This window comes from Sorex araneus, chromosome 4 (assembly GCF_027595985.1).
Source record: "Sorex araneus isolate mSorAra2 chromosome 4, mSorAra2.pri, whole genome shotgun sequence".
NCBI classification, from domain to species: Eukaryota; Metazoa; Chordata; class Mammalia; order Eulipotyphla; family Soricidae; genus Sorex; species Sorex araneus.
In genome coordinates, this window is record NC_073305.1 from 195,097,725 (window position 1) to 195,112,524 (window position 14,800).

At 43.9% G+C, this 14,800-nt stretch overlaps 1 protein-coding gene across 1 annotated transcript; it reads right to left on the reverse strand.

Moving 5' to 3' along the window:
• Positions 1-13,018: 13,018 nt before the first annotated feature.
• Positions 13,019-13,957, reverse strand: LOC105943315 (olfactory receptor 2AE1-like). Its single transcript, XM_012934704.1, has one exon. The coding sequence runs from the start codon at positions 13,955-13,957 to the stop codon at positions 13,019-13,021; it is 939 nt and encodes a 312-aa protein (XP_012790158.1).
• Between the last annotated feature and the right edge of the window lie 843 nt (positions 13,958-14,800).

Below are 14,800 nucleotides of genomic sequence, written 5' to 3' on the forward strand. Positions count from 1 at the left end.
CCGCTCTGTCTAACGTTCATCGACTTAAAGAAGGCCTTCAATTCTGTTGACACTGAAGCAGTCATTGAAGCCCTAGCCAAACAGGGCGTTCAAACTCAGTACATCAAGATACTCCGCGAGCTGTATTATGGATTCACCACCAGGATCTCACCATTCTACAAGGAAGTGATCATTGACATAAAGAGAGGGGTTGGACAGGGCGATACCATTTCACTGAAACTCTTCAGTACCACCCTCGAGAAACTCATGCGACGACTGGAATTGGAAGGAATAGGAGTGAAGATAGACGGTCGGCAACTACACCATCTCTGATGACATCATTCTCATAACGCCAAACATTAGCCCAGCAGCACAAATGCTGGCTGACTTTGACCACGAGTGTGGAAAGGTCAGACTGCAGCTGAACCTCAACAAGACAGTGCTCATGAAAAACAAACTAGTCCCTGAAGTTCCATTTGCTCTCAATGGAATGAACTTCTCCGAATGCAGCAGCTATGTGTACCTGGGTCGAGAACTCAACATGAGGAATGACTTGGCACCAGAACTGCATAGGAGGAAGAGAGCAGCATGGAACACATTCAAGAGTGTCAAAGAAGTGATTAAGAGGATAAAGGACCTCCAACTTCGGGCACATCTTTTTGATTCCGGCACTCTTCCTACACTAACGTATGCATCAGAGACCTTGGCCCTACGCAAACAGGATGAGAACACTATTCAAGTCTCACACAGAGGAATTGAAAGAGCTATGCTAGGAGTATCACGTCTCACTCAAGTGAGAGAAGGAATCCTGAGTTCCGATCTCCATTGATAGTCAAGAATCAGGGATGCTGTCTTGTTTGCCAAAACGTCAAAACTCAGATGGGCCAGACATGTGATGCAATTCAGAGACATCCCAGCTCAGAGAAGACCACAGGACTAGAGCTGTTACCGACTGGATTCCACGGAACATCAAAATACCACATGGCTGCCCACCAAGAGATGGTCAGACTTCTATGTCAAAACCCTGAATGAACGATTTGAGGCTCTTCCTGTTCCTGGATGAGCAGATATCATTGGGCTACACTAGCATGCAACAGGGACAAATGGAGACGTTACTGGCACCCACTCAAGAATACAAAGATCAACAGGAAGACAAGTGATACAAGTGATACAAGGAGTTGAAGGCAGCTGTAACAGTATGGCCCCGTAGCCCCTTTTACTCTCTAAATCCTTGATCCTAGGAGATCATATTTATCTGCGGGCCTGATAGCCCCATAACCCATAAAATGTTAAACAGTGGCTTTATACCAGGAGCAGGCATGGGAAGAGAATTGCAGGGAATGACGGATCCTATTGACCCCAGGCCCAACAATGGCAGAAGTGGATTGGGAAATTTTTAATAAAGGCCACCGACACTCCTGCACCCCATGCAGACAAAATAATCTGGAAATCTGATGATCCAGTATGGGTTGATCAGTGGCCTTTGACCAGCCATAAGCTGGCAGCTGCAGAGCAGTTAGTGCAGGAACAACTCTCCGCAGGCCATATAGAGCCCACCACTTGTCCTTGGAACACCCCCATTTTTGTAATAAAAAAGAAATCAGGCAATTGGCGATTGCTTCAAGATTTAAGATAAATAAACAGAACCATGGTGATCTTTGGAGCCCTGCAACCTGGCTTGCCTTCCCCAGTTGCTATCCCCAGCTCTTATAAAAAAATTGTTATTGATTTAAAAGGCTGCTTTTTCTCTATCCCCTTACATCCCACAGACAGGAACAAATTGCCTCCGGAAAGTACAGACCATTGAGCCCTTTTCTTTCCTAAGATTTGACTTAAAAGGGGCCAGGTCCTGGTCCAGAAAACTCAAATAAGAACCTCACATTTAAAAACTCTTAATAATTTTCAAAAATTGTTAGGAGATATATATAGTCTTAGACCTTATTTGCACATTACCTCTGGGGATCTTAAACCTCTGTTTGATATAGTAAAGGGTGATCCGAACTCTGCCTCTCCAAGAGAAATGACATCAGAGGGCCTGCAGCAAAGGCCTCTATCTTCTTTATCGTATCATGAGGTTACATTAAGAGCATTCCTCATATCCTCTTTTACAGGTTGTGAAATGGAAAACACCAGGACTCTATATTTTGGATTAACAATTCCTTCCTTTGGAATTTACAGGTGCCTCAGTTTCCGAAGGAGGAAGGAATGACTTTTTTTTTTGCTTTTTGGGTCACACCCGGTGATGCACTGGGGTCACTCCTGGCTCTGCACTCAGGAATTACTCCTGGCTGTGATCAGGGGACCATATGGGATGCTGGGAATCGAACCCGGGTTGGCCGCGTGCAAGGCAAACGCCCTACCGGCCGTGCTATCTCTCCAGCCCCTAGGACTCTATATATCAGATTAACAATTCCTTCCTTTTACCCTATCCTTGGAATTCACAGGTGTCTCAGTTTCCGAAGGAGGAAGGAATGATTTTTTTTTTTTTTTTTTTGCTTTTTGGGTCACACCCGGCGATGCACAGGGGTTACTCCTGGCTTTGCACTCCAGAATTACTCCTGGCGGTGTTCGGGGAACCATTGGGATGCTGGGAATCGAACTCGGGTCGGCCACGTGCAAGGTAAAAGTCTACCCATGTGCTATTGCTCCAGCCCCAAGAAAGGAATGACTTTTAATAGGAACACCTTTTCATTTCTCTCTAGGATATCCATTTGTATTGGAGCTCCCCGTGTCACTTTCTCTACCCTTAGGCATGGAGATGTACCAAACCCCTATGGTCGAAGCCTCTGATAACTTTAAAAAACTGTTTTTTCCAAACATAAGCTAGGTCACACATATATGGCTATCAGTGAGCTGACCAGAGAATGGCTGCATTCCCCTGCTGAAGAACTCCTGACAGAAGTTGTGATGCTCCTGATCCAGTGCTCCCTGCCTGATCCAGTGCTTCATGAAGTTCATCAGACTCTTATAGCTGCTCCCCTGGGACTCATTGCTGTGACCACTACTGCTGCTGTTGCAGAAACAACTTTTCAAATTTTGATCCGGACACTTCATTTCCTCAAAAATGTGACTAAATGACTCTGATCAGCCCTGGACAGTGCAGGACAATTGGGCACTTTACAACAAGCACTGGTCTGGGTTCAGGGATGGACTGAAGTTTTAGTACAACTAATGAGCCTTTTGTGTTTGGAATTATTCTTCTATTTCAAAGTTTTGTGATTCTGTAAACAAAAAAGGGGGAGGTGGGATGTAGGGTGTCATTGGTATGTCCTGTTCCCCTTGCCACAGGAAGCTTAGGTTTATCACAGTGCTCCCGAGGCACTTCCATTCCACTGTGTTTATCTGTAAACGCCTCCCTATGCTCTCTTCCCCAACCGGTCTATCACCTTTTAGCCTAATCAGACTCTGTTAACTCGTAAGGTCAGATTCCCCAGAAATCTATGATTTTAGATGTCTGAGTGAAATACTGCCTTTCTCCTCTCCTTATGTCTTTTGAATAGTTTACTTTAAAGCAATGTTCTTTTCGTATGGAAAAAGGAAGACAGTTAATATTATGCCTTTATAACTTGGGATTTAGTTGGCTTTTAATATTATTCATTCCTGGGCATCTGCTTTCTCGACTTAAGCCTCAGTTTCCCTTAGTTCTTGGCACCCCAAAAGCAGGGTCCCATCGAGGGCCTGGAACATCGAAAAAAGACAGTGAGAGTAGGAACAAAGTTGGTTTCAAACCTGGTTCTCCACTTCCCTTTGGATAACTACTCTGTTACTCACCATCCTCGGCCCTTTAATTGGATTACTGCTATTAATTTTCTACAGGCCATGGGCCTTTAGATGCCTGACTACCTTCGGTAAACAACAATTAGACTCTTTGCAAGCTAAGCCCATACAAGTTTACTACCATCGACTAGATCTAGAGTATAGGGGATATGTTGAGGAGCCTAGTGCCTTGATAGATGCCCTATAAGCTTGAAAATTCCTGTCTACCGACGCCCGCTAGCATTTGGGGCCAGCACTCGTTCTCCAAGCTGGGCACCTTCAAAGAACAGAATGGTTTATCTGCAGGCAAGGAGTTCCCCACTATTATTAGGAATTGATAACAAACCCTTGCCAAAGAGCACGCCTATCTGCATGTAGGCTAGGCCCCAAGAACATCTCCCCCATACAAAAGTGGGTCCAATTTCGCTTGGGTCTGACTTCGACCCTGGAGGAGGATAGGCCTCTACTCTCCTTTTCTGGATCATGTCCTATTGGAGCTACACTGGCTCTAAGAAAAAGAAAGGGAGGAGATGTGGTGAGCGGGCCTTCAGCATATATCTTGCAGTCAAGCATTTGCATAAACAGTTTGAGAAAGCCATTTTACAAGAACAGGAGGACTGGGACATTTTTACAAGAGCATGATGGTTAGCTAAGAGGAACAGACAGATCAGCCTTATGGATATCTACTGTTATCTCCCCTTTTTGCCCCGGATGCCATTAGTCACTTCTAGTTTTACCTTAAGGCCAAGTCCAAAATAGATTGAAGCCTAAGCATACTAAGCGCTGTGGAGTTACAATAAAGTAACTTTTGCTCACCTCTTTCTGTATGTGTGTGTGTGTGTTTTTCTCCCCTCTCCCTATCACTCTCGCACTCTCTCCTCGTGAACCCCGTTATCTGATTCCGTAGGTCGGGACACTAGGGTACCACATTTTTATTTTATTTTTTAATTTTTTTTCTTTTTTGAATCACACCCGGCAGTGCACAGGGGTTACTCCTAGGTTTACTCTCAGGAATTACTCCTGGAGATGCTTAGGGGACCATATGGGAAGCTGGAGATTGAACCCAGGTTGGCCACCTGCAAGACAAATGCCCAACCTGGTTTGTGCTATCGCTCCAGCACCTGCTGTACCACATTTAAGAAGTCCTCAGTCTCGGGGACACGCAGGAACGTATGGACCTGGAAGCAAGTCTTTCATGCACATCCCCATTTGCCTCAGCCTCACCCTGGACTCTAGAGTGTGGTCCCTGCTCTCTGTAGCCACCTAGAACCTAATGGAGTTAACTAAGTTCCTCTACACCTCACTTACCATAAGATGGGTTGATCCTGACTGCCTACTTCCCAAAATTTTGTATTAGAATTCAGGAAGTTATACTGGATGCTATCAAGTGAATGACCTGATATAATATGGATATCACTTCACTTGTATCACTTGTCATCCCATTGATCTTCAATTTGCTGAAGCGGGCGCCAGTAACGTCTCCATTTGTCCCTGTTGCATGCTAGTGTAACTCAATGATATCTGCTTGTTCCAGGAACAGGAAGAGCCTAAAATCATTCATTCAGGGATTTGACGAAGAAATCTGACCATCTAGTGGTGGGCGGCCAACGAGGTCTTCTGACATTTTGTGGAATCCAGTCGGTAACAGCTCTAGTCCACCAGTCGTCTCTGAATCGCATTACATGACCAGCCCATCTGATTTTTGATGCCTTGGCAAAAGAGACAGCATCCCTGATTTTTGACCATCAATGGAGGTCAGAACTCCAGATTCCTTCTCTTTTTTGAGTGAGACATGATATTCCCAGCATAGCTCTTTCAATTCCTCTTTGGGATACCCTAATAGCATTCTCATCCTGTTTGTGTAGGGCCCAGGTCTCTGAGGCATATGTTAGTGCAGGAAGAACGGTGGAATAGAAAAGATGTGCCTGGAGTCGGAGGTTCTTCGTTCTCTTAACCACCTCTTCGACGCTCTTAAATGCATTCCACGCTGCTCTCTTCCTCCTGCGCAGTTCTGGCACCAAGTCGTTCCTCATGTTGATTTCTCAACCTAGGTACACATAGCTGCTGCATTCGGAGAAGTTCATTCCATTGAGAGCAAATGGAGCTTCAGGAACCAGTTCGTTTTTCATGAACATCATCTTGTTGAGAGTCAGCTGCAATTCGACCTTTCCACACTCGTGGTCGAAGTCTGCTAGCATTTGTGCCAGTTGGCTACTGTTTGGTGTTATGAGAACGATGTTATCAGAGAAGAGGAGGTGGTGTAATTGCCGACCATCTATCTTCACTCCCATTCCTTCCCATTCCAGTCATCGCATGATGTTCTCGAGGGCAGCACTGAAGAGTTTCGGTGAAATGGTATCACCCTGCCGAAACCCTCTCTTTATATCAATGATAACTTCCTTGTAGAATGGTGAGATCCTGGTGGTGAATCTACAATATAGCTCGAGGAGGATTTTGATATACTGAGTTTGAACGCCCTGTTTGGCCAGGGCTTCGATGACTGCCTCAGTCTCAACAGAATTGAAGGCCTTCTTTAAGTCGATGAACATTAGACAAAGCGGCATCTTGAAGTCTTGCGAAACTTCAATGAGTTTGGTCACTGTGTGGATATGGTCTATTGTGCTGAATCCCCTTCAGAACCTGGCTTGCTCGCATCGTTGTCCTTCATCCAGTGTTCTGCCTATTCTATTCAGGATGACATGAGTGAACAACTTGTAGACGACAGACAGCAGGCAAATTGAACAATAGTTGCCGGTGTCGTGGATGTCTCCCTTCTTGTACAACAGAACGGTCCTACTTGTTTTCCACTGGGACGGAACCTTGCATTCAGACAGGTAGCGTGTGAAGAGTCTGGCCAGTGTATTGATGAGTACTGGCGGCAGATTCTTCAGGTGTTCGGGTCTGACCTTGTCCAAACCAGGTGCTGTTTATGTTTTTACCAGCGAAATGGTGTGTCGGATTTCAGAAGGGAGAATGTTGGGAACAACATATCCATCCTGTGGAATTTGGTATCTGGGCAGGTGGACATGGCTGTCAAAGAGATCTGAGTAGAAGCCGTGAATAATTTTCTCCATTGCCTTTCTGAAGGATGTGATAGATCTATTGGGACGTCGGAGGCCAGTCATCTTGGTCTTGTATTTGGCGAAGGACAGGCGAGCATTGCGAATACTTTTCCCGGCTTCTGCTGCACTGGCCAACACTGCTGCTCTTCTCTCTTTGAGGTCTTCCTTTATCGAATCTCTGCACAGCTTTGTGAGCTTGGACGTTAGCTTGTGGTTGCCTGAGGCTCATGCCAAACCATGTTGACGAATGAGCTCGAGAGTTTCTGCAGACAGGTGTCTTTTTGTGGCTTTCTCACTCTTGACATTCTTCACACAGAAATGGAGGTGCTGAATCAGTTGATCATATTCCTTGTCGATGTTGTCAAGAACGGCATCTTCCAACGTTGCTGCAATAGTGCCAAAGAGCTCCCAGTTGGTTATTCTGGGAGTTGTCTTCTTAGACTTAAATTTTGCAGGCTTTTCTCCCTGCTCTGTGAAGTAGAATTTTGCACGAAGGAGAAGGTGGTCTGATCCCGTTTGGAATTTGGGGACAACAGCGACATCGGTCAGGCAAAACCTTCTATTGAATATGATGTGGTCAATTTAATTGTGGAACTGTCCACCGGGAGACTCCCATGTCCAGTGTTTAGATTCAGCCTTCTGGAACTGTGAGTTACCATGAATGATCTTGGTCGACATGATGAATTCAGACAGTCTCTCACCCCGATCGTTCTGTTCTGGGCCATGTGTCCCAATGTGGATTTCTTCAGGTGACCTTCTCGGACCTATCTTGGCATTAAAATCACCAGCAATGATCTTGTAGAAAGTGCGGTCTTCTTTATAGAACTTCTCCAGTTCCTTGTAGAACCTCCCAATTTCTTCATCATAGTTGGACCCAGCCACTGCCACCCTCCAGGTTGCTCTCAGGACACTTGGGCCGAATCTCATGCACGAGTGAAGCCCCGCAAAGCCAGGTAAGCAGAACTTTACAACCTTAGCTCTAGGTTCAACGAGACCTGGAAGCAAGATCCTCTGTCTGCCTACTCCAATCTCTGGTATCTGAGGGAGGGGTCCAACCCAGACGCCCCACCCTACCCAAAGATAAATATCTCACTGGCCAACCCCCACTACATCCACTACCCAGCCTCTGCCACCCTCCAGGTTGCTCTCTGCACCGCGCTGACACAGCATAATACACTTAATACCTATTATTCCCGCACCATATTTGATAGGGTTCACATTTGGTGTGGACCATGGTAACACCTCTAAGGGCGATTGGAGGCCACCCTAAAAGCCTTCGTCCCTCTTGGAGAGCCCTGCAAGCTACCGAGAGTATTGAGCCTGCATGGCTAGTCTTGACGACTAGCAAGCTACCCGTCACGTATTCGATATGCCAGCAACAGTAACAGCAATTGGCCTCATTCACCTGTCACCGAAAGAGCCCCCAATACAGCAGCGTTAAGAAAGATGAGCAAAGAGAGGCTGAAAAAATATCAGGGACAAACTAGACTGCCAAAACGAAGAAAGACTAAAATGATTGTCTGTACTTTCAACACAGGGACACTGGCATCAGAAGCATCCATCGAGGACCTGATGGTGCAAGAGCAGAAGAGCAAGTACGACATCATTGGTCTGACCGAAAGGAGGAGAAATCACGCCATTTCAGACACTGGAGAAGAATTGTTCCTCAGAACATGCGAAAACAGAGGCATTGGTGGCATTGGTGTCCTTGTCAACACAAACTTGGCCATGAGCATTGATTCATTCGAATGCCTAACAACCCGAGTTGGACGATTACGCTTGAATAGATGTGGCTCACTGCCTGCAGTTTCTATTTTCATCGTCTAAGCACCAACTTCCAACTACGATGAAGAAGAAATTGAGAGGTTCTACATATCATGGGTGCAAATTAAAATTAGATTTTTTAAAGCCTCACTCCCTTCTGCCCCCCTTTAAATAAAGAGGTGATGGGAGAAATTCTGTATATGACAAACCACATTTTTCATTAGTAGGACTTTGAAGTCAGCATTAAAGTTTTGAGTTTGAAGAAAGTTAGGGATGAAAATGTAAATTTGAAGTGGCAAACCCATTATGAAATGAAAATAGATAAAGGAGGTCTGGGAGCTAATGTTCAGAAAACCTAGCAATAAGAAGTCAAATATTGAAAATTTCAGGCAAAATAGAGAGAAAATAAAGGACAAATGATTTTAGCGTTTTGGAGTGGTGTTCAGATTCCCAGGGTACATGCATAATTATCACTGTCAACCCTTGCTGGATGAAGAGAATTGAATGCTGCTTATGGCAGTATGGAAGCATTTGTGATGTGGTTCATACCAATAACAATAATAAAGGGAAGAGAATAAAAGCCAACTGGAGTGAGATTGGCAGAGAGCAGACACACTTACGTGCTAAAAATCACGTTAAGTTGGACAAGAGCAAAAGACATTGTCTTTAAGCAATGGTATGGCACCTGGTTGAGTGTAGGAGCACAATAAAAGTTGTAAAATGTAACTCATAATACATTTATTATGAATCTGCATGCATACAAAATATATTCTTTTCTTCACCGCTGAACTTTTACTAAAGTTCAAAAAAACTCTGCAAATTATCTCATATCATTTGTTGGATATCAACTCTAAGTGTTTTAGGCTTCACTGGTGAATTACCCCATTCTTCCTCCCAGAGAAGCTTACCATGCCCTTGCTAACATCCCTAATTTGGTTAAAGTCTATCTTCAACCTTCCCTTTGTGTTGGATATTAACCCTAAGTGCTTTTGACTTCATCAGTGAATTGCCCCCTTTCTTCCTCCCAGAGGAGCTTAACATGCTCTTGCTATCATCCCTAACTTAGTTAAAGTTTGTCTTTTACCTTTCCCTTGTATTTTACCTCTCATTGTCACAGTTCCACAAGTCAGTCTTGATTACTTATAAGCCAAAAGTTTCTGGTAATTCTGGTAATTTGAAGTGCTGTATATTTGTACCTGCCTTTCTATTTCCCCTGTAGCCTTTTTATATTTTACTATAGAGAAATGTTCTTTGGTTAAATTAGTGCTATGCTCCTAATATTTGGGAGCTGATTGGTTCTAAAATATATCTGCTCCTGGGCATAATTACTTGATCATAATTACTTAACTCAGGTTTCAGTTGCTGTAGCTTCTAATACCCTAGAAAAGAGTGGGACTGGGATGGACCCGGGATGAGAGGCAAATCTACCCGGCATCAAAATGGCACATTCTAGAAAGTATGGTCTGAGGCAAGCTGTTACAACTTGATAAGAGACAGGACCCCCATGGGGACGGACAAGTTGAACTGGCCTGAGGACTTAGTCTGGGATTTATGGTAAAAGCTTTGCTTGCTCTCAGAGCCAGAAGAACTAAGTGTTGGGATCTTTGTCTCTTACTGTCTTTATCCAAACAACTGCAAGTGTTGATAATGTTGATAACTTATACAACTAGAGGGGAAGATAAAAGCAATACAGATATCCCTGGGAGATAATATCTTTTTTTTTTTTATCACACTCAGCGATGCACAGGGGTTATTCCTGGCTCTACACTGAGGAATTACCCCTGGCATTTCTCGGGGGACTATATGGGTTTCTAGGAATAGAATCTGGATCTGCCACTTGCAAGGCAAACGCCCTACCCACTGTGCTATACCATCAGCCCCCAGATTGTCTTCTTGAGTTGATCTCCCCAAGACAATTTCCTCTGCCAAATGGTTATCCATGTAAACGATCAATCACACCTATGTCTTTACCTCAACCCCCTTTCAGATGTTCTATAAGTATGCTAGTAACTCTGCATTAAACAGGCCATTTCCACTGTGGTCCCCTTCTCCATTGCTCTGTCTCTCTGTAGAGGAGACCTGGGGAGGTGGGGAGGCAGGGAGGCGGCTCTGGGCCACCTAACACACAAATGCAGCAGAAGCAGCCCCCACAAATTACTTTGTGAACTCACAATTATCCATACTTGCTTAAAAAGCTGCCTTCAGTGTTTCTTTTCCATGCTTTGTCATTAAGCAATACATTCTATTGCTATGTAATATATGTATAATACATCAATATTTTCTATGTAAATATTCTCTGGGGACATACCAGACATCTGTTTTTGATGAGAATAATAATGAGAAAAATAATGAGAAAGGGTTATCATGAAGACTTTTTTTGCTTTTCAAACTATCACTGCCAATATCTGTTTTCTTTTAAAGTTAAATTGGTTTGGGGCTGGAGCGATAGCACAGCGGGTAGGGCATTTGCCTTGCACGTGGCCAACCCAGGTTCGATTCCCAGCATCCCATATGGTCCCCTGAGCACTGCCAGGGGTAATTCCTGACTACAAAGTCAGGAGTGACCCCTGTGCATCGCCAGATGTGACCTAAAAAAGCAAAAAATAAAATAAAATAAAGGAAGCCGTTCCCAAATCAGAAAAACATTTTTTTAAAAAATTAAAAATACAGTTAACGTGGGTTTTTTTTGGGGGGGTAGCAACAGGCTGTAATCAGGACTTTCCCAAGTCCTATACTCAGAGATCACTCCTTATGGTCCTTGGAGGACCATATGGAGTGCAGGATATTGAACCTGGGAGAATTACATGCAAGGCAAATGCCCTGACCTCTGTACTATTGCTCTGGCCCCTAAGGTAATTTTTATTTGATTTTTTTATTCTTCCCTAGTTATATAGAAGCTTACTGAACTGTACTTTGCATATAATGAAAATTTGTGTAATCCCCAGACTCCTGTGTTTTAGCCTCATCCACAATATCATATTGTGGGAGGGGGGCATTTAAGAAGGTGGTTAACTCTTATACAGAGCCAGTGTTTAATAAGGGGGCTCTTTATTCCATCTCCCACAGAAGGAGATCTTCATCTTGAAACCTGAAGTTTTTCTCACTGGATGTCAAATCTTCCATCACCAAGATCTCGGGTCTCCCAGTCCACAGACTATTTACAAACAAATACTGGTTATTCAAAATCTAAAAGCACAAATAAGTAACACAAATAAGTAACTGCAGTGCTTAGACACTTAGACACTGAATTTTTATTTAACACATTATTATTTTTATTTATTTATTTTTTATTGAATCACCGTGAGATACAATTTGAGTTTCAGTCATACAATGACCCATCCTTCCACCAGTGTGTATTCTCTACCACCAATGTTTCCAGTGTACACCCCCTTCCCACCTCTCCCCCTGCCTCTATGATAGACAATTTCCCCCATACTCCCTCTTTACTTTGGGGCATTATGGTTTGCAATATAGATACTTCATGAAAGGCTATCACGTTTGGTTTTTTATCTACTTTCAGCACACATCTCCCATCCTGAATGAGCCCTCCAATCATCACTGACTTAGTCATCCCTTCTCTATTCCAGCTGCCTTCTCCCCAGCTCATGAGGCAGGCTTCCAATAAGGAAGAATATTCCTGGAGGAATATTCCTGGCCCTTGTGTCTACTGTCCTTGGGTGTCAGACTCATATTGTGTTATATTCCACAAATGAGTGCAGTCATTCTATGTCTGTCCCTCTCTTTCTGAGTCATTTCACTTGGCATGGTTGATTAGCAATATAGAGGATTTTATCATGTGCCTTTTGGCCATTTGTATTTCTTTTTTGAGGAAGCTTCTGTTCATTTATTCTCCACATTTTTTGATGGGGTTGACTTTTTTTCTTGTACAATTCTACTAGTGTTTTGTATATCCTGGATATTAATCCCTTATCAGATAGGTATTGGGTAAATATTCTTTCCCATTCTGTGTGTTTTGTCTATATTTTGGTCACTGTTTCTTTTGAGGTGCAGAAGCTTCTTAGTTTGATGTAATCCCATTTGTTTATGTTTGTTTCCATTTGCTTGGTGGTTGGTGTTTCATCATTAAAGATGCTTTTAGTTTCAATATCATGGTGGTCCTCTAGCAAAATCTTTAATACTTCCCAAGTGAATTATGTTTGCAATGTGACACAAACAAGTTCACACTTTGCCATCTTGGCCCAGATGACACCTTTTGAAACAGAATGCAGTTAGGTGAAGGAGATATTCCACACTAAATATTTCATTTCCTCATCAGGATGTTCCCACTAATCTGCTGACCCAGTTTTTCTAGCCCAGCTGATGTTTGCAATGATGGTGTTAGCACATTATTTTTAAACATTGAGGAACATCAGCGTTCTGGACTCTTGAAAATTTACACAAATTAATTGAGGAGCAGACAACATTCAACTCCTATCCTCAGAGGACCCAGAAGTTAGTCATTGTATTACAGCATCTCTCCCTAGCACTTTCCTCATTGCCTTAGCTATATCCTTATTGCGGAGAGTATAAATCAGAGGATTCAGGGTCGGGGTGATGATGCTATAGAACACGGAACCAACCTTCTCTTGCAGTGGAGTGCGCTGGGATCTGGGTCTCATATATGAGAAGATGGAGGCACCAAACCAGAGAGAAACCACGGTGAGGTGAGAACTACAAGTGGCAAAGGCATTTCTCTTGCTCCCAGTCGAACACATCTGAATGATACTGTGGAGGATGAAGGCATAAGATGTGGAGACAAAGAGGATGGGGAGGAGGGTGAATAAAACAGTGCTTATGTACACTGTGGTCTCATAAACAGAGATGTCTCCACATATCAATCTCACAATAGCAGGAAACTCGCAGTAGAAGTGGTGAATTGTTCGAGACCCACAGAAAGGGAAGTTCATCAAGATTACGGTGTGAATGAAGGAGTTCATAGATGCTGCTAACCATGACGTGACAGCCATCATCAGAGCCACCCTTCTGCTCATGATAAGAGCATAATGCAGTGGGTGACAGATGGCAACATAACGGTCATAGGACATGAGAGTCAGGAGGACACACTCGGCCCCTCCCGCTACCACGTAGAGGAAGTGCTGGATAGCACAGCCCACGAAGGAGATGGACTTCCTGCCCGACAGGTAGTTGGCAGCCATCTTGGGGATGGTGGTGATGAGGAACATCAGGTCCATGAGGGAGAGCTGGCTGAGCAGGAAGTACATGGGGGTGTGCAGCCAACGGTCAGCACAAATGAGGAGGATGGTGAGGGTGTTACTACTCACTGCAACAAGGTATACCATCATAGTCAAGGAGAAAAGAAAGACGTGGGTGAGGGAGTCATCGAAGAGCCCTTCGAGGATAAAGTCGGCCAGCGAGGACTGATTACTCTGCCTCATCACCCCTTCTTAGTCGGTCCCTGAAGAAATAGGATGTGGACATGGATAGATGAATATGAGAATTCTGAGATTCAGCATATCTGACAAGAAACTTCTTTGACCTTAAGAGGAAAATTTGTGTGCTGGAGTGATAATATAGTGGGTAGGACACTTCGCTTAATCAACTTTGCCCTTACCCCAAATTATTCCTCAAACCTCTCCAGAAGCAACACCTGAGCCAGAGCCAGGAGAAAACACTGAGCATTGCCAGATGTGGCACAAAAATAAATTCGTACTTTTTCCTAATTATTGGATAGCTAAGTTTATTGAAATACTATAATTTTTAAGACAGCTTAAAATATCCCTTTCACAACAACAATAACTCTAGATATCAGAGTATTTAGAGTCCTGAACTGTCTGAAGTATCTAACTTCAAGAAAATAAGACATTCTTCTTAGCAAAAAATAAATAAATGGAGCCAAAAAAGTCCACACTCCGCAATTGCCACCATGCTCCTGGCTGGAACCCACTGCTAGCTCGAACCTCATCCAGAAATTAATCCACTTAAAAATTCAGGTAGGCCATCTCATCCAGTACCAGCCTGGGTCTGGGCTCCTTCCGGGAGCCGCATTTTAACCAGTTCCAAGGAGAGCCAGTTTTCAGCCTTGGTCTGGGAGGGACGGGAATTGAGGGACAATGCACGCACTGAAGCTGAAACGTTTGCATTCCTCTGCCATCTCATCCAGGTACCAGCTTGGGTGAGGGCTCCTTCCCAGAGAGTTATACTCTCCCCTCCATATCCCACAAGTACCTTAAGTTACTCTCTTAGCTGGAACTTTCACTACGTTAGCTTAACCACCAGAA

Coding starts and splice junctions, on each gene's coding strand:
- LOC105943315 (XM_012934704.1), bottom strand. CDS start 13,957: ATGAGGCAGAGTAATCAGTCCTCGCTGGCCGACTTTATCCTCGAAGGG.